Below are 20254 nucleotides of genomic sequence, written 5' to 3'. Positions count from 1 at the left end.
CTGGGGAGCAGTCACACAGGGAAGAAATTTCCAGGGAGTGTGGTCGAGCCTGAAAAAGTCTCTTCACATAAGCATTCTGGAACTAAGAGCAATCTACAATGCTCTAAGCCAGGCGGAACCTCTGCTTCAAGGAAGACCGGTGTTGATCCAGTCGGACAACATCACGGCAGTCGCCCATGTAAACAGACAGGGCGGCACAAGAAGCAGGAGGGCAATGGCAGAAGCTGCCAGGATCCTTCGCTGGGCGGAGAATCACGTGATAGCACTGTCAGCAGTATTCATCCCGGGCGTGGACAACTGGGAAGCAGACTTCCTCAGCAGACACGACCTTCACCCGGGAGAGTGGGGACTTCATCCAGAAGTTTTCCACATGCTATTAAACCGTTGGGTAAAACCAATGGTGGACATGATGGCGTCTCGCCTCAACAAAACACTGGACAAGTATTGCGCCAGGTCAAGAGATCCGCAGGCAATAGCTGTGGACGCGCTGGTAACACCTTGGGTGTACCAGTCGGTATATGTGTTTCCTCCTCTGCCTCTCATACCAAAGGTATTGAGGATTATACGGCAAAGAGGAGTAAGACTAGTGGCTCCGGATTGGCCAAGAAGGACTTGGTACCCGGAACTTCAAGAGATGGTCACGGACGATCCGTGGCCTCTACTTCTGAGAAGGGACCTGCTTCAGCAGGGTACTTGTTTTTTTTTCAAGACTTACCGCGGCTGCGTTTGACGGCATGGCGTTTGAATGCCAGATCCTAAAAGGAAAAGGCATTCCAGAAGAAGTCATTCCTACCTTGATAAAGGCAAGGAAGGAAGTCACCGCGAAGCATTATCGCCGTATTTGGCGAAAATATGTTGCGTGGTGCGAGCAGCGGAGTGCTCCGAGGGAGGAATTTCAACTGGGTCGTTTTCCTACATTTCCTGCAATCAGGATTGTCTATGGGTCTCAAATTGGGATCTATTAAGGTTCAAATTTCGGCCCTATCAATATTCTTCCAAAAAGAATTGGCCTCAGTCCCTGAGGTCCAGATTTTTATCAAAGGAGTACTGCATATACAGCCTCCTGTGGTGCCTAAGGTGGCACCGTGGGATCTAAATGTAGTTTTAGATTTCCTCAAATCCAATTGGTTTGAACCACTAAAGAATGTGGATTTGAAATATCTCACATGGAAAGTGACTATGTTACTGGCCCTGGCTTCGGCCGGGAGAGTATCTGAACTGGCGGCTTTGTTTTATAAAAGCCCTTATTTAATTTTCCATTCGACATAGGGCAGAGCTGCGGACGCGTCCGCATTTTCTCCCTAAGGTGGTATCAGCGTTTCACCTGAACCAGCCTATTGTAGTGCCTGCGGCTACAGACGACTTGAAGGACTCCAAGTTGTTGGACGTTGTCAGAGCCTTAAAAATATACATTTAAAGGACGGCTGGAGTCAGAAAATCTGACTCGCTGTTTATACTGTATGCACCCACCAAGTTGGGTGCACCTGCTTCTAAGCAGTCGATTGCTCGTTGGATTTGTAACAAAATTCAACTTGTACATTCTGTGGCAGGCCTGCCACAGCCTAAATCTGTTAAGGCCCATTCCGCAAGGAAGGTGGGCTCATCTTGGGCGGCTGCCCGAGGGGTCTCGGCATTACAACTCTGCCGAGCAGCTACGTGGTCAGGGGAGAACACGTTTGTAAATTTTTACAAATTTGATACCCTGGCAAAGGAGGACCTGGAGTTCTCTCATTCGGTGCTGCAGAGTCATCCGCACTCTCCCGCCCGTTTGGGAGCTTTGGTATAATCCCCATGGTCCTTTCAGGAACCCCAGCATCCACTTAGGACGATAGAGAAAATAAGAATTTACTTACCGATAATTCTATTTCTCGGAGTCCGTAGTGGATGCTGGGCGCCCATCCCAAGTGCGGATTATCTGCAATACTTGTACATAGTTATTGTTAACTAATTCGGGTTATTGTTTAGGAAGCCATCTTTCAGAGGCTCCTCTGTTATCATACTGTTAACTGGGTTTAGATCACAAGTTGTACGGTGTGATTGGTGTGGCTGGTATGAGTCTTACCCGGGATTCAAAATCCTCCCTTATTGTGTACGCTCGTCCGGGCACAGTACCTAACTGGAGTCTGGAGGAGGGTCATAGGGGGAGGAGCCAGTACACACCACCTGACCTGTAAAAGCTTTACTTTTGTGCCCTGTCTCCTGCGGAGCCGCTATTCCCCATGGTCCTTTCAGGAACCCCAGCATCCACTACGGACTCCGAGAAATAGAATTATCGGTAAGTAAATTCTTATTTATCGGTAAGTAAATTCTTATTATTTCACCCGAAAACGCACAGGTTTCACTGAACCGGTGTATTTTCGGGTGAAAATGCATTTTTTACGGCCGGTCAAATCGAATAGGCCCACCGCAAAACCCGAAGATACATTGGGAGTTTTTACTCCCGATATGTCTCTCCGGGGGCTAATTGAATACCTCCCCTAATGCTGCATACACACTAGACGATGTGTACTCCGCATGATGATGATGATGATGACGGGGGAGGGGAAGCCATGTTGCTATCGGCAGCTTGACCCTCACTGGCGAAGTCGCCCGTCTGGAGCACGCATCGTCAGCGACATAGTGTGCACACACTAGCCGGTTTGAACGATGTGTCGTTCCGATCCGTCGGAATCGGGCACATAGGCCGCGATATCGTCTAGTGTGTACCTGGCATTAGGGTTCAGGCTTTAAGGATATCCATACTTAAGCACAGACGTGGAAATCAAAATATCTGAGGTTCTAATTAAGTCACCTGTACTCAAGTATTGCTATCCCTAAAACCTGGGCCGTTAGTGTGCCCTAAGGACAGAGGTTGGACACACTGGTCTAGAGAAGGTGATGATGTATGATGTGAGCTTTCTTGACAAATGTATACACTCTACAATTGAGTTAAATGATTTGGGATTGCTCAGATGAACCACTTTTGCGAACATTGCCAAGTGACGGGACAGATCTACATTGATGTCCTTTATAATATGTACAAGAGTGTCTGTAGATGTTATGCGTTTACCATATTGTTATGCTTTCTTTAGTTGTATATTCATTTGGCAGCTGGACCCGGTTATGACTGCTTGTATGAGGCAGCACCTGGACGAGTTGTCTCTGCCGGGGAAACCAAACAGAGCAAAGGAAGCAGAGTCTCCTATTAGTAACAGGTAACCTGTGTGATTGTATTCCACTGCCTTCATAGCTCATAGTGTAAGTGGGATTGTACCTTCTCCAGGATCTCCTCCTTCACACGGGTTCCCCCTAGGTTGCAATACACCTGAGCTGTCTCTTTTATTGCTGAGCTATTGGTTCTAGATTCGGGTTGGTGCGGCGTGACTGGCGACCAGGATCCCGGCGGTCAGCAGCCTGATGCCGGGATCCCGGCCGCTGAATGCTGGCGGTAGGGGCGAGTGCAACGATGCCCCTCACCACAGGTTCTATTCCCGCTCTATGGGTGTTGTGGGCACCTACGATTGGGAATAGTCCCTTCAAGTCGGCATGCCGACTGTTGATAATTTCAGTGTTTGGGATGCAGGGGGAGGTTATGTGACCGTCGGTCACAGAAATACATCCCGTATATTCACCACCAGTGGCGGTTTTAGACCACAAATAGCAGAGTGGGTCCAGTTAATACATAACCCTAAAGGTGGGTACACACCTAAAGATGTATCTCTCTGATCTGTCTGGTGGGAACAAAATCTGGTAATATCTGGGAGCGAACGACAATCAACCATTTGCCTCCAAGCTGTGGAAAACAGACAAAAACCGTTGTTCAGATAAATTTGTTAAATCAAACAGATGTAACCAATTTGTCTGATAACACTTTTCCACTGCCATGTCTACCCATGATGTGGGTCCGTGGAATCTGCTCCAAGAAAAAAATCCAGGGTCTACTGACCTAGGATTTATTCCTGGGTATCGAGCAAGGTTTTTCAGCAGGTAAAACCCGGTAACAGTCACACACTGCAGTGGAAACAGCTCTTACCCGGGTTTTTTGACCAAGCAATTTGCAAAATCTGCTGATAGGTCCTTCCTCGGCGCTGGCTACTGATGTAATCACCCAGAGGCCAGATGAGAGAAGTCCACGCTGGGAGAGGCTGCTGAGATGGGGCCTGGAAGGAGAGGTGGGTACACACAGGCCTGTGACCTCATCTCATTTTTAATGACATCCACAGGTTTTGCTGGGCTTACCCGGGTGTAGTGGAAACGGGGTCTAAGCTGGGTACAACCCGGCAAAATGCAGGGTAAAAAATCCTGGGACAGTCCCGGGATTTTGGCGGGTAAGGGGTGTTAATGACCATTGTCTGTTTTCCAGTTATTGGAAGCAAATGGTTGATTGACATTTGCTCCCATACACTACCAGATTTTCTTCCCACCAGACAGATTGGACAGATATATCTGTAGGTGTGTACCCAGCTGTACTGTACCTTTTTACTCCTGTTTTTATTATCTGCGGGTGTCTGCCTGTTCCCGGGGATCAGTACTGTGTATCACAGCCGCTGCACTCGGGACACTGCAGTCAGCATCCCTTTCCTGTATCTGTCCTTCCCCCGAGTCCCCATGGTTTGTTACACAGGAGTATAGGTGGGTTGATGAAGGATGGAGACAGTGGCTGTGATACTTGGTGCTGATCTCCGGGGACAGGCAGACACCCGCACATATTAAAAACAAAAATAAGTACAGTTAGGGTTTAGTATTATCCAGCCCCCCTCTACTGTTTGGTCTGCGCTGTAGTCCCCGGGGAGTATCACTGCTGTTCACCACTACATCTTTACTTCTCTGCCACCACAGTCGCATCATTAGACTAATTTACTGGATGGGATACTAGCAGTGGGTACGAGACCTATGCACGTTGCCATATATAGGTAACTGTTGGAGAGGCCGACCTAAGCCATAAGGTTGTGATGTGTTTCGCTCATACACCACTTGAATAGTGGTATAAATCTGCTTGTGTTAATACTAGTGATTTCAAACAATAACTAGTGGAACTGGAAAACAAATGGGTATATGAGAGAAAATACATTTACATTTCAAGATATAAATATCCATTGTATGACCAGTTCAACCAAGAGGCCTAATATAAAAGGTGTTAAACAGAAAAATAGTTTATTTTACTTATCATAAAATCCTTTTCTCTAATTTTAATGGGGGACACTAGGGCATAGGCACTTTATCTACTTAACTGATGATTTATTTTTTTCCCCCCACAAAACTGCTGGGAAATCGTTCATAGGCCCCCATTATTAAATACATTCCCACCCCTTCATTGGCAGTAGATCTCTACATCCCCCCCCCCCCCCCCCCCAAAAAAAAAAAAAAACTGATGGCAGTAGCCTCTACAGCCCCTGAGTAGAAAAAAAAAAAAACATGTTCCTGTTGCGGGTTACATTGGGCTCCACAAGGATAGACATTGGGCTCAAAAGCTTTGACCTTCTTCCCAAGATGCATAGCGCCGCCTCCTATATCACCCCGCCTCCGTGCACAGGAGCTTAGTTTGTAGTTGGTGCTTGCAGTGCAAGCATGTAACAGGAAGAGCTGCTCACAGCAGCTCTAGAAAAAGCTTTTACTGAGGAAAAAAGAAGACTACAAGGGCTGCAGCAGAGGCACAGATTGTGCTGGATGTCAGTAGACATCACCTGCTGCAGCTCCATCTCTACCCCAGCGGCGCTGTACACTCCCTTGCCCTGGTTACCGGGTACCTACAGCAGGAGGCTCCGGTTTTCTTCCAAGTTAGTCACACACGGCTGGGGCTCTCCGGGATCGCGTGGTCGCACTTCGGGAGGAGGTAAGTTGGTCTCACTCGCGGGACCCGCACTTTATGGCGATCCGGCGCGGCCGGTGGGAGGCGGGCCGCGCGCGCTGGCGGTGGACACTGTGGCAGTACAGGCGATCCCACTAGATCACCAGGGCATGGGTGCAGGTCAGGTTTTCTCTCTAAACCTTTTTCTCTTACGTCCTAGAGGATGCTGGGGACTCCAAAAGGACCATGGGGTATAGACGGGATCCGCAGTAGCTTGGGCACACTGAAAAGACTTAAACTGGGTGTGAACTGGCTCCTCCCTCTATGCCCCTCCTCCAGACCTCAGTTAGACTTTGTACCCAGGACTGACTGGACACTAACTAGGGGAGCTCTCCTGAGTTTCTCTGGAAAAGACTTTGTTAGGTTTTTTATTTTCAGGGAGACCTGCTGGCTACAGGCTCCCTGCATCGTGGGAGTGAGGGGAGAGAAGTCAGACCTACTTCTTCTTAGTTTAAGGGCTCTGCTTCTCGGCTACTGGACACCATTAGCTCCAGAGGGTCCGATCACTTGGTGCGCCTAGCTGCTCGTTCCCAGAGCCACGCCGTCACCCCCCTCACAGAAGACAGAAGTCGGGTGAGTATGTGAAGAACAGAAGACTTCAGGACGGCAGAAGACTTCAGTAACCAGGTGGGGGAAGAGCCCTGGGCAGCATGTTACTGAGTTTTCTTGGGCCGGCAGATGCTTGTTCGGTGCCTTGGCACCGTTTTTGGGACCCCCGCCGGCATTTTCGTGATTTTGAATTTGGCGGGCTGAAGCGCGCCGGGAGGGGGCGGAGCTTAGCCGCTCGGCTCACAGGCGCCATTTTTTCCTCACATGAATGCAGGAGACGCTGGTCCGGGACCTCCACAAGCTCCATTAAAGTAACGGGGAGCTTATCGGGGGGGGGGGGGGACAGTAGCTGGTGCATAATTGGTATTATTGGGCAGCGCTGGTACATATATTTTCGTTGGTGGGATATATGGGCGCTGGGGTGTGAGCTGGCATACTCCCTCTGTGTTTCTCTATCCAGGCTTCCTTGTGGGCCTGTCCCCTGGCTGAGGCATTGTATGTGTGTGTCGGTGGGTCGATACTAGGTGTCGACATGTCTGAGGCTGAATGTTATTCACCGGAGGAGGTTATTGGGGGGGCAGATGCGGGTCTGGAGTTGGCTCTGTCGACGCAGCCGACGCCTGACTTACTTGCACTGTTGAATACAATTAATTCTAATGTGACTTCTTTATCAAAGAGATTAGATAAATCTGAATCACAGATACAGGTGTGGAAAAAATCCATGGAGGATGCTTTGTCGCAGGTACAGACCCCTTTAGGGTCGATAAAGCGGCCGTTTACTCAAGTGGTAGATACTGATACCGACACGGATTCTGAGTCCGATGTCTACTTCACTGAGGCTCCTTTACATCCAAGATTAGTTAAGAGTATTCAGTACATGATTGTGGCTATAAAAGATGTGTTACGCATTTCTGAGGAACCTGCCGTACAGGAAACAAGGATTTGCTTGTTTAAAGAGAAAAAACCTGAGGTGCAGTTTCCCCCCTCTCATGAGATGAATACTCTTTGTGAAAAGGCTTGGGAGTCGCCGGACAAGAGGTGGCAGATTCCCAAGAGGATTTACATGGCGTATCCTTTTCCATCTATTGATAGGGGAAAATGGGAGGCGTCTCCTAATGTTGATAAAGCTTTATCTTGTTTGTCTAAGAACTTAGGTGGCGCTTCCGTCTCCTGACACGGCAGCTCTCAAGGATCCGGCGGATCGCAAGCTGGAGACGTCTCTGAAGTCCATTTTCACTAATACGGGTGCATTGCTCAGACCTGCTGTGGCGTCGGTATGGGTGAGTAGTGCTATTGCTAAATGGGCTGAGAATTTAGCTGCTGATATGGATACCCTTGATAAAGATACTGTTCTTTTGACTCTTGGTTATATCAAGGACGCTGCAGATTGCCTGAAGGATGCGGCGAGAGATGATGGTCTCTTGGGGTCAAGAGCCAATGCCATGTCGATTTCGGCCAGGAGGGCGCTGTGGATCCATCAATGGAATGCTGATGCCGATTCCAAGAGAGCTATGGAAGCGTTACCCTTCAAAGGTAATGTCCTGTTTGGGGAAGGCTTTGCGGACCTGGTTTCTACCGCGACGGCGGGCAAGTCGTCTCTTCTTCCCTATGTTCCCACACAACACAAAAAGCCACCACATCAGCAGATGCAGCCCTTTCGTCCAAATAAATACAGGTGAGGAAAAGGTTCGTCCTTTCTCGCTTCAAAAGGTAGAGGAAGGGGAAAGAAGTCGCCTGCAGTGTCAGGCGCCCAGGACCAGAAGTCCGCCCCTGCCGCTACCAAGTCCACCGCATGACGCTGGGGCTTCCCTGGGGGAGTCCGTACCGGTGGGGGGCCGTCTGCAGTTCTTCAGTCGAGTCTGGGTCCAATCGGACTTGGATCCGTGGGTTCTAGAGATTGTATCTCAGGGCTACAGGCTGGAGTTTCAGGAGACGCCCCCTCACCGGTTTTTCATGTCGACCCTGCCAGTGTCTCTTCCGGACAGGGAGGTCGTGCTGGCAGCAATACAAAAGTTGTGTTTTCAGAGGGTCATTGTTCCCGTTCCCCCGTCTCAACGGGGGGAGGGGTTCTACTCGAGCCTTTTTGTGGTGCTGAAACCGGACGGTTCGGTCAGTCCGATTTCTGAACCTAAAGTCCCTCAATCCATACTTGAAAGTTTTCAAGTTCAAGATGGAATCTCTTCGAGCGGTGATTGCCAGCCTAGAAGGGGGGATTTTATGGCGTCAGTGGACATAAAGGATGCCTACTTACACGTCCCGATTTATCCTCCGCATCAAGCTTTCCTAAGGTTTGTGGTACAGGATTCTCATTACCAATTTCAGACGTTCCCGTTTGGGCTTTCCACGGCCCCGAGGATTTTCACCAAGGTCATGGCAGAAATGATGGTTCTCCTTCGCAGGCAAGGGGTTACAATTATCCCGTACTTGGACGATCTCCTGATAAAGGCGAGGTCCAAGGAACGCTTGCTGAGGAGTGTGAATTTGGTACTGTTGGTGCTCCGGCAGCACGGTTGGGTGCTAAATTTGCCGAAATCTCAGTTGATTCCGGCCACTCGGCTGTCTTTTCTGGGCATGATTCTGGACACGAAGTTATGAAGAGGATTTCTTCCAGAAGAAAAAGCTCTAGAACTGCAGTCTATGGTCAGGGAACTTCTGCGGCCGAAGAGTGTGTCCATCCATCACTGTACTCTGGATCTGGGGAAAATGGTTGCGGCGTACAAAGCCATTCCGTTTGGCAGGTTTTATGCCCGGGTGTTTCAGTGGGATTTGCTGAGCAAATGGTCCGGGTCTCACCTGCACATGCACCGGAAGATAAGTCTATCTCCCAGAGCCAGAATTTCTCTCCTGTGGTGGCTGCAAAGTTCTCACCTCCTAGAAGGTCGCCAGTTCGGTATCCTGGACTGGTTACTTTTGACAACAGATGCAAGTCTCCGGGGCTGGAGTGCAGTCACCCAAGGAAGAAACTTCCAGGGGAGATGGTCGCTCCAGGAAGCGTGTCTCCACATAAATGTTCTCGAGTTAAGAGCCATTTACAACGGCCTGCTACAAGCAAGAAGCCTTCTTCAGGGTCGACCTGTCCTGGTACAGTCAGACAACATCACAGCGGTGGCACATATAAACCGTCACGGCGGAACAAGAAGCAGAGCGGCAATGGCGGAGGCCAGAAGAATCCTTCGCTGGGTGGAACAACACGTGAGCGCCCTGTCAGCAGTCTTTCTACCGGGAGTGGACAACTGGGAAGCAGATTTCCTCAGCAGACACGATCTCTATCCGGGAGAGTGGGCTCTTCACTAAGAGGTATTTGCAGAGGTGACAAAGCGTTGGGGAATACCGTTAATCGACATGATGGCGTCTCGTCTCAACAAGAAGCTCCCGAGGTATTGTTCCAGGTCAAGGGACCCCCAAGCCAGTGCAGTTGACGCCCTGGTGTCTCCGTGGGTGTTCCAGTCAGTGTATGTTTTCCCTCCATTTCCTCTCATTCCAAAGGTACTGGGGATCATTCGACGAGCAAGGGTTCAGGCGATTCTCGTCGTTCCAGATTGGCCAAGAAGGGCCTGGTACCCGGATCTTCAGGAGTTACTGGTGGAAGATCCTTGGCCGCTTCCTCTAAGAGAGGTCCTGTTTTTGCAGGGTCCATGCGTGTTTCCAGACTTACCGCGGCTGCGTTTGACGGCATGGAAGTTGAGCGCCAGATCTTAGCTCGTAAGGGTATTCGCGGGGAGGTCATTCCCACTCTCATTAAGGCTAGGAAGGAGGTTACGGGGAAACATTATCACCGTATTTGGAGAAAGTATGTTTCCTGATGTGAGACTAAAACGGCTCCTGCGGAAGATTTTCACTTGGGTCGTTTTCTCCACTTTTTGCAGGCAAGTGTAGATGCAGGCCTGAAATTTGGCTCCATCAAAGTGCAGATTTCGGCTTTGTCTATTTTCATTCAAAAGGAATTAGCTGTCCTCCCAGAGGTTCAGACTTTTGTGATAGGAGTAATGCATATCAATCCTCCGTTTGTGCCTCCTGTGGCTCCATGGGATCTTGAGGTGGTCTTACAGTTTCTCATGTCTTCCTGGTTTGAACCTTTGCGTAAGGTTGAGTTGAAGTTTCTCACTTGGAAGGTAGTCATGCTGTTGGCGCTGGTGTCTGCCAGGCGGGTGTCTGAGTTGGCGGCCTTATCTCATAAGAGCCCGTACTTGATTTTTCATTCAGATAGGGCAGAATTGCGGACTCGTCAACAATTTTTGCCGAAGGTGGTGTCTTTGTTTCACATTAACCAACCTATTGTGGTGCCGGTCCTTTTGGAGTCCCCAGCATCCTCTACGGACTAGGAGAAAAGGATTTATCGGTAAGTACCAAAATCTATTTTTACAAGTAGCCCGCAGTACCCGGGGGTTTTGCCAGCAGAGGGGATAAGGCTTAGACCTGGAGCCCCTCCCCCAGCACCAGGGCGCCATTTTCTGCAAATGTTCCCGCCCTGGAGCTGCATATCTGTCTTTTCCTCACTCCCTGGCAGTGTCTGCGGCGCCATTATCCCTCAGCTCACTGTTCCTGGGAATGCTTGGGCAAATCCTCCTATGTAAAGCCGCCTGGTTGTCAGTGCTGTGACTTTACAAGACACTTAAGTATTCTACCTGCCTTTTTTAGTCAGTGTTGGTTAAGAATGAGTGCACTTAGTCAGGGTTTCCTAGTACAATTACCCTGTGATATACATCCAGTTCTTACTGTGTACTGTTATATCTATTGTTATATAGCTGTGTAAGCTAGTCCAGTGCAGTATTATTGTTAGTAATAACCTCTGCATTGTACAGACTGTGACTATTTGTGTGTGCATTTGATAGCTGAGTGGTGTCCATTTCGTGTCTTTCACTCAACCTGCTATCCCTATATTCTATAACCTGAGGGGGCTTGGTGCGTCAGGTTTTATCTAATATAGGATTTTCACAAAGATATACTGTATTACGTATTTTTCTCTTTGATTTAGTCACCATATCTCTCCTTTATCTCTGCTGGTGCGGACTATACTGCGCAGGGGTTTGGGCTAGAGGTATTGTGCTGCTGACAAATTGTACTGTGTTACCTGATACTGCAAGTTATATCATGTCTGCTTCTGAGGGTAACTGTTCTTGGGCTGAACACACTGCCGGTGTTGCTGAAGCCGCAGATACCTATGAGGAGAATATAGCAGCTTTGGGCTCTGGTTCTGGGGGCTTCTTGCCCCCCAGTGGGACGGTGGCAACGGGGGCAAATAATGACCCGCCGTGGGCCGCTTATTCCACGCTTCTGCATACGCTAGTTCATAAACTAACACCCCCTATGGGACCCCCAATGCCGGTGCAACCGTTTGTGGTCCCTGCAGCTAACCTGCCGTGGGTGGACGATTTATCTGCTCAAATAAAGAAGTTGAACCAGTCCCCGACTACTAAAAAGTCTGACTGTCGCTCGCCTACGTCCAAGGGGTCCTCTAAGCAAGCGCTTGTCTCCTCACAATCCACTGCTGTCACTGACACCTCGTCGGATGAAGACGGCACTTACATTGACCCCACAGGTTCTGACTCGGATACGGCTGATGGGGAGGGTGGTTCACATGTGGATGTTCCTGATCTTTTGGAGGCTATTAAGTTAATTTTACAGATTACGGATGATCCCGAGCCATCCGTTCCTCCTAAGAAACCAGATAGGTTCAAGCGTCAGAACAAGTTTTACCTCACTCTGACCACCTAATTGATATACGTCAGGAACCCTGGGAAAACCCGGTTACAAAGTGTGTCCCTCAAAAGAAGATGCTGGCTCGCTATCCCCTCGCGCCGGAGCTGTCTAAGAACTGGGAAACGCCTCCTCCAGTGGACTCGCATGTGGCTAGGATGGTGGTTTCCTCAGCTCTTCCGGTCACCACCGTCACGTCTCTAAAAGAGCCTACGGATAAACGTGTGGAGGGTTTGTCTGAAAGCGATTTACACCCTCACGGGTGCTGCACAAAGGCCCACTATTGCAGCTACTTGGGCTGCAGAGACCATTGAAGCATGGGCCTTGGAGTTAGATGCTGAAATCTCCTCTGACCGTGCTAGACAATGCTTGTCTTATATTGTCACAGCTTCTCGTTATATTAAAGAGGCGGCTTCTGATGCCGGTATCCTGGCAGCCAAGGCCTCTACTACGTCCGTCCTGGCTCGCCTGATATTGTGGCTGAGATCCTGGTCTGTGGATCTGGACTCTAGAAAAACCCTGGAGGTACTCCCTTTTAAGGGAGATATTCTGTTTGGGGAGGGTTTAAATAAGATTGTGGCTGACTTGGCTACTGCCAAAACTGCCTGTCTGCCAAGTACTGCTCCTTCTGTGTCGAAGGCTAAAGGTACTTCCTTTCGCCCCTTTCGTCCTTCAGGTAAAGCAAAAGGTCAGGCATACAAAAAGCAGGCCCGCACTTCCAAACCTGGTAAGCCTAAGCCCAAAAGAGCCTGGGCGGCCCGTAAGCCAGCTTCCAAGACAGATATGCCTGCCGCATGACGGGGCGGGCCTCCCTCTGGGGGATCCCAGGGTGGGGGCCGGCTTCTAGGGTATACCCAGGAATGGTTGAAGACCACTTCAGATGTCTGGGTACGGGAAGTCGTCACGCGAGGTTACGCCATAGCCTTCAAAAACCAACCCCCTCATCGATTTTGCCAGACAGATGTCCCGTTGGACAAGACAAAGGCAAACACTCTACATTCGGTGGTACAGACCCTCCTGGATACAGGAGTCGTAGTACAGGTGCTTCTTGCACAGAGGGGCCGGGGGTACTATTCTCCGCTGTTTCTAGTCCCGAAACCGAATGGGTCCTCCCGGCCCATTCTCAACCTCAAAACATTGAACAGATTTGTAAAGGTTTCCAGGTTCCGAATGGAAACCCTTCGCTCTATAGTTTTGGCCTTGGAACCTGGGGACTTCATGGTCTCCCTGGATATACAGGATGCTTACCTGCATATTCCTATAGCAGTGTCTCATCAGCAATACCTCAGATTTGCGATTGGCAACTGCCATTACCAGTTTCAGGCGTTACCTTTTGGTTTAACAACGGCTCCGCGAGTCTTTACAAAAGTCATGGCGGTGATGACGATGGTACTCCGCCGTCAAGGGGTCAGGATACTGCCGTATTTGGACGACTTGTTAATCCTGGTATATTCCCCAGAACTTCTCCTGCGTCATCTAGATGTGACGGTCCGGTTTCTACATGCCCACGGGTGGCTCATCAACTGGAAGAAGTCATCCCTGATCCCTGCTGAGAGCATGGTGCATCTGGGAGCACTATTGGACACTCACAACCAGCGGTTGTCCCTGTCTCAGGAGAAAGTCCTGAAACTTCAGGACAGGATTCTTTGCTTCCTATCTCGTCTGCAAGTGTCGATACATTCGGCGATGCAGGTGCTGGGCCTCATGGTGTCAGCATTCAACATGGTGGAGTACGCTCAATTTCACTCTCGCCCTCTGCAGAGGCTGATTCTAGCCAAGTGGGACGGCCTACCTCACCGGATCAGGTCTCAAATGATCTCATTGACTTCGGAGGTCCGTCTGTCGCTGCTCTGGTGGCTCCGGGACCAACAACTGTGCAGGGGCCGTCCTTTCTGGATATCCGACTGGGTCCTGTTGACGACAGATGCCAGTCTAAGAGCAACACTCCCTTCAGGGGCGGTGGACCAAGGAGGAGTCCCTCCTCTCGATCAATATTGTGTAGTTGCGGGCGGTCTTCAATGCCTTGAACCTAGCCCAGCATTTAATTCAGAACCGTCCTGTTCAAGTACAGTCGGACAACGCCACCACAGTGGCTTACATAAATCATCAAGGCGGCATTCGAAGCCGCCTAGCAATGAAGGAAGTCTCACGGATTCTACAGTGGGCAGAACGCCATCTACCGGCCATATCGGCAACATTCATTCCGGGAGTCCTGAATTGGGAAGCGGACTTTCTCAGTCGTCAGGACGTGCATGCCGGCGAGTGGGGCCTCCATCCAGAAGTGTTTCAACTCCTAGTAGAAAGGTGGAGCCTTCCAGAGGTAGATCTGATGGCGTCTCGACACAATCACAAGATTCCTGTCTTCGGAGCAAGGACAAGGGATCCTCAAGCAGCATTCGTGGATGCGCTGGCGGTACCGTGGAGGTTTCGGCTGCCGTACGTGTTCCCTCCGGTGTCACTCCTGCCCAGGGTAATTCGGAAGTTCAAGCAAGAAACAGGAATTCTGCTTCTCATAGCTCCAGCGTGGCCCAGACGGCACTGGTTCTCAGACCTGCAAGGCCTATCGTCAGAGCGTCCAATTCTACTTCCACAACGCCCAGACCTCCTCGTTCAGGGCCCCTGTGTCTACCAGGACCTAGCCCGGCTGTCTTTGACGGCGTGGCTCTTGAAGCTTCCGTCTTAAGGGCTAAAGGGTTTTCTGAGGCGGTCATTCAAACTATGTTGCGGGCCCGGGAATCGGCTTCGGCTCGAATTTACTATAGGGTCTGGCATTCTTACTTTGTTTGGTGCGCATCGAACGATTATGACGCTTCCAAGTTTAGTATAGCTAAGTTGTTTGCTTTTCTTCAGCAGGGCCTGTACTTAGGCCTGCATCTGGCCTCCCTCAAGGTTCAAATATCTGCCTTGTCGGTGTGGTTTCCGAGAAAAATTGCGACCTTATCTGATGTGCATACCTTTACTCAGGGTGTGTTGCATATCCAACCTCCCTATGTCCCGCCTGTGGCTCCTTGGGACTTGTAGGTGGTTTTGGAGGCGTTACAAGAGTCTCCGTTTGAAACTTGGTTCAGCTGATCTTAAGTGGCTTTCCCTTAAGGTGGTGTTTCTGCTGGCTATTGCTTCAGCTAGAAGAGTGTCAGATTTGGGTGCCTTGTCTTGTAGTTCCCCATATCTGATATTTCACCGTGACCGGGCGGTTCTTAGGACTCGTCCCGTTTATTTGCCTAAGGTGCTTTCTTCGTTCCACCTTACCCAGGAGATTGTGGTTCTGGCACTTGTTTCTCCTGATCTGTCTCCCAAAGAGCGGTCTTTGGATGTGGTACGGGCTCTCCGTATCTATGTGAAGAGAACTGCTTCTGTTAGGAAATCTGATTCTCTCTTTATTCTGTTTGGCTTTCACAAACGGAGCTGGCCTGCTCACAAGCAGACTTTGGCCAGATGGATTAGAATGGTGATTGCACATGCTTATGTGAGGGCTGGTCTATCAGCTCCTGCTCACATTACGGCCCATTCTACTCGGTCTGTTGGTTCTTCTTGGGCGGCCCGCCGTGGTGCGACCTTGAACAATTGTGCATGGCGGCTACGTGGTCCTCAGTGAACACGTTCATTAGGTTCTATGCCTTCGATACCGCCGCTTCCCAGGATGCTTCCTTTGGACGCTGGGTTCTTGTGCCCGCTACAGTGCGTCCCCTCCCATAAGGAACTGCTTTAGGACATCCCCAATGTCTATCCTTGTGGAGCCCAGTGTACCCCGCAGCAGAAAACTAGTTTCATGGTAAGAACTTACCTTTGTTAAAACTCTTTCTGCAAGGTACACTGGGCTCCACAAAGCGCCCACCCTGACGCACTTAGCTTCTTTGGGTTGGTATGGCATTAGCCGCTGACACTTCTCCTGTCGGGAGAGTGTGGTGTTTGTGGCAACTGGCAGTTGTCATCTCTTTTACTTGCTACTGCATTGGGCTGGTTAACAAAACTGAGCTCCTGTGCACGGAGGCGGGGTGATATAGGAGGCGGCGCTATGCATCTTGGGAAGAAGGTCAAAGCTTTTGAGCCTGTGGGTGCTTCGGATCAAGATCCTACTCTACACCCCAATGTCTATCCTTGTGGAGCCCAGTGTACCTCGCAGACAGAGTTTTAACAAAGGTAAGTTCTTACCATAAAACTCGTTTTTCTAAACACCCCCCACCCACCCCAATACTCTTTGACCAGGGTGTTTTGTTATTAGTTAAACACCCCCCTTCCCCCAAACCGAATAATTTTAATTCTTATTTTCATCCCCTGTCGCCCACCATGACTGGTTATATTTTCTTCCCTGAGGTTTATTCCACCCCCATGGGTATATGCGCCCCCCTCCCCCATTTCACCATGCCCTGCTGCAACTGATCTATGCACATGCAGCAATTGGCTAAAACGTACTGGGTGAGGAACAATGTTCCCCTCACCGCTCTGTGCTTCTCTGGAGTATGCACTCCAGAATGTGTGTCGCATGGCATTCTGGGCCGCGATTTTTGCAGTGATGTTAACCGTCGGAGACACTGCCAGATCCGGGAACACAGAGGTGGCAGCGGATGCCGGGGGCATCAGGTCGCATGTGATGCAACCAAGCCAGGGAGTGGACTTTTGGCTTTAGTCGCATCACGTGCGACCCATGCCAGTTAAGTGGTTAAGAACCAAGAATGCCTGGACATGGCTCTTCTCTCTTTTACTGTATACCCCAGCTGCCTTACTAGCTCAGTTATTTACTAACCGAACCACAGAGACTGAGTAGAGGAGAGGAGGAAGACATCACCCCCAAAATCTTGAAATCTGAATTCGCCTGTCCAGAATCTCTGCAAAATGTTTTTCTGGCCACAATAGCGGAGATCAAAATGTGAGTGGAAATACGTCCTGCATTTCATCACATAGGTAGTTTGAAGATTTACTGATATGATCTTCCAAGGGAATTAACTGTGAACATGGTTTACCAAAGCAGATACTTTCCATGGTGATGTGTACACTGCTCAGCTGCTTTAACTCAAGCTGAAACTAGGATGGTTTGGAGAATCGTCCCTTAAGGTGGCTCTAAACTTCCAGTTAATGCTATCCCTAAGCTCCTGGCATCGGGATATTAGTCTTTTTGGATAAATCAGTAATAGGAGAATTAACCACTGGTAAGGACCATGCGTGAGGAATTTTTTAGTTGCGTTTAGAACGAGCATAATCCTGTTGTGTTCTTCTGTGAGCTGTCTGAGTGGAATACATGAATAGCCCCCTCCATTGGTCTAACTTGAAACGGGAGAGTCCACCCATAAACACAGCAGGGGTTGCAGTGTAATAGCCACTGCTAGCCCAGCCCCCCAATATTTTGCAAATAGGAGCTGGCTGTGTCATTTAGATATGCTGCCTCCCGTTAAAGTCATCTTTTACCATTACATTGGTCACTGCTCCTCAATGGCTAGTGGAGCTTGCGGATCTCAGCCACTGGCCTGCGGCAGCTGTAGTAAGGTCTTCCAGAGACCTCCCTCCTTGCAGACAGACCCCTGTAGCAGAGGATGCCTCCACAGAGTCCAGATAGAAATGGAAAGCTATAAAAAAAAAACTATAGTAGTCTAATGCTGCCTGCCCATGAGCGCCCAGCTCCAATGGGCAATGAGCTAAAGAAGCAGCCTGGGTATAGAGTGGAAGGAGTCATGTTCAGACATTCTTAGTTCTTAAAATGCCAGGGCTCTCACACCACTGCCTATACCCCAGTGTTCCAGTGTCTTTCATGGATGAATGAAAAAGAAAGGCCAATATGTTGGAACCTGTGGCCTATACCAAATCACTATGCTGCCAAGTGTTGAAGTGCTTTCTATATTGTTCTTCAAAACCTTTTTTTAGGAGAGAAACGTTCATGGTTGACATTCTGGATGAGAGCTCCCATGATGACCTGTTCTTTGAGAAAAGTAGTGATGTTGATGAGCCATCATTCACCCCTTCCAAAGACTGCTCTGAGACAGGTATACTGTATATGCTTTATAACTTCACGAGACTGCACTGATCAATTTGATATGTGACACTGGTATATCTGTGTGTGACTGAGTTTGTATCTGTATGTGAAGTGGTACAATGCCGCAACTTTTCTTCATGCCAAGTGCTGCTGTTCTTCATATACAGATTCAGACTCAGTCGCACACATACACACATGACGCATATCAAATTAATCGGTTGAGTCCCGTGAAGCATGTCCTTGTGAGTAAGATGCACATTCAAGCGAAAAAGATGCTCGTCGTGGCTCACTTGCGTCACATGTTGCGTTGAGGCTAGGGCGTTAATTTTCTAAAGCTTTTGAAACCGAGAATTGATGATGTTGCCCATTGCAACCAATCAGATGCTGTCTATCATTTCTCCATTGCCTTTTAGAAAGTGATAGCATCTGATTGGTTGCTATGGGCAAGCATCACCAATTCTCTGTTTTAGAAGCTTTAGTAAATTTACCCCTAGGTGTGTGAGGACATATTTATAGGATAAGCAGATTCTCCTCATTCCTAAGTTCTGGCCTTGTGCGCGCTACTATTATTTTTCAAAGATAATTCTCAAACCATATTATATGTGATTTTGAAGCAGATTGCAAAACCATTGCAAGTTGAATGTGACACGTGGGCTTTGCCTTGCCACACTTCACATCATCATCGACACTGCCGGCAGCAGTCAGCAGCATTAAGGCCCTTTAAATATACAATAGGCTACATTGGAAATGCTCATTTAAGTCTAGTACACTATGCAGAAGGAAAGCTTGAATGGACTTTTATATACCGGTGTATGAGTCTATTCACCATAGGCTAAATGTAGACTTATCTTACAGATCACACCTACCTGCAGACTAATGGGAAGATGCCGCTATGGGTAAAGAAACTGGTAAGCCGAAAATGTTCTTTCGATTGTGAACTTAAGATTGAAACCAAGGTCATTAAAAGCTACCAGAGGGTTGTTGGTTTATATCTTCTTCTATTGTAAATGCCTCTGCACACTTAGTTAATTCCCTGCCACACCCAACCCAACCAGACTTTCCCACAGCCTTCACATCTCCTCTGATAACCCATCAATTTATTAGATATTTTTCTCTGACGTCCTATTGGATGCTGGGAACTCCGTAAGGACCATGGGGAATAGCGGCTCCGCAGGAGACTGGGCACATCTAAAGAAAGCTTTAGGACTAACTGGTGTGCACTGGCTCCTCCCCCTATGACCCTCCTCCAAGCCCCAGTTAGATTTCTGTGCCCGACGAGAAGGGTGCACACTAGGGGCTCTCCTGAGCTTCTTAGTGGAAGTTTTAGTTTAGGTTTGTTATTTTCAGTGAGACCTGCTGGCAACAGGCTCACTGCATCGAGGGACTAAGGGGAGAAGAAGCGAACTCACCTGCGTGCAGAGTGGATTGGGCTTCTTGGCTACTGGACATTAGCTCCAGAGGGACGATCACAGGTTCAGCCTGGATGGGTCCCGGAGCCGCGCCGCCGGCCCCCTTACAGAGCCAGAAGAGCGAAGAGGTCCGGAGAAAGCGGCGGCAGAAGACGTTCCTGTCTTCAAATAAGGTAGCGCACAGCACTGCAGTTGTGCGCCATTGCTCTCAGCACACTTCACACTCCGGTCACTGAGGGTGCAGGGCGCTGGGGGGGGCGCCCTGAGACGCAATAAAAAATACCTTACATGGCAAAAAATGCATCACATATAGCTCCTGGGCTATATGGATGCATTTAACCCCTGCCAGAATATACAAAAAACCGGGAGATAAGGCCGCCGAAAAGGGGGCGGAGCCTATCTCCTCCGCACGCTGGCGCCATTTTCCCTCACAGCTCAGTTGGAGGGAAGCTCCCTGGCTCTTCCCTGCACTACAGAAAGGGTTAAAAAAAGAGAGGGGGGCACTATTTAGGCGCAGTATTAAAACATACAGCAGCTATAAGGGGAAAAACACTTATATAAGGTTATCACTGTATATATATAGCGCTCTGGTGTGTGCTGGCATACTCTCCCTCTGTCTCCCCAAAGGGCTAGTGGGGTCCTGTCCTCTATCAGAGCATTCCCTGTGTGTGTGCTGTGTGTCGGTACGTTTGTGTCGACATGTATGAGGAGAAAAATGATGCGTGGGTTTCCCCCCGAAAACAATTGATAATTTCTTAAAAAGTATTGGCTGCATACCCTTTCCCGCCAGAGGTTAGGGTGCGTTGG

At 49.3% G+C, this 20254-nt stretch overlaps 1 protein-coding gene across 1 annotated transcript in view; it reads left to right on the top strand.

Moving 5' to 3' along the window:
* WDR62 (WD repeat domain 62) overlaps window positions 1-20254 on the top strand; it is a 313350-nt gene that overhangs the window by 94520 nt on the left and 198576 nt on the right. The window contains exons 19-21 of the mRNA XM_063937983.1: window positions 3072-3194; window positions 17930-18048; window positions 18894-18946. Coding sequence (XP_063794053.1) covers window positions 3072-3194; window positions 17930-18048; window positions 18894-18946 — 295 coding nt within the window. The remainder of the gene's footprint in view (window positions 1-3071; window positions 3195-17929; window positions 18049-18893; window positions 18947-20254) is intronic.

The sequence above is a fragment of the Pseudophryne corroboree genome, chromosome 8 (assembly GCF_028390025.1).
Source record: "Pseudophryne corroboree isolate aPseCor3 chromosome 8, aPseCor3.hap2, whole genome shotgun sequence".
Lineage (NCBI taxonomy): Eukaryota > Metazoa > Chordata > Amphibia > Anura > Myobatrachidae > Pseudophryne > Pseudophryne corroboree.
Note: the sequence above shows the minus strand (reverse complement) of the source record. Positions and strands in the feature narration are given on the sequence as shown.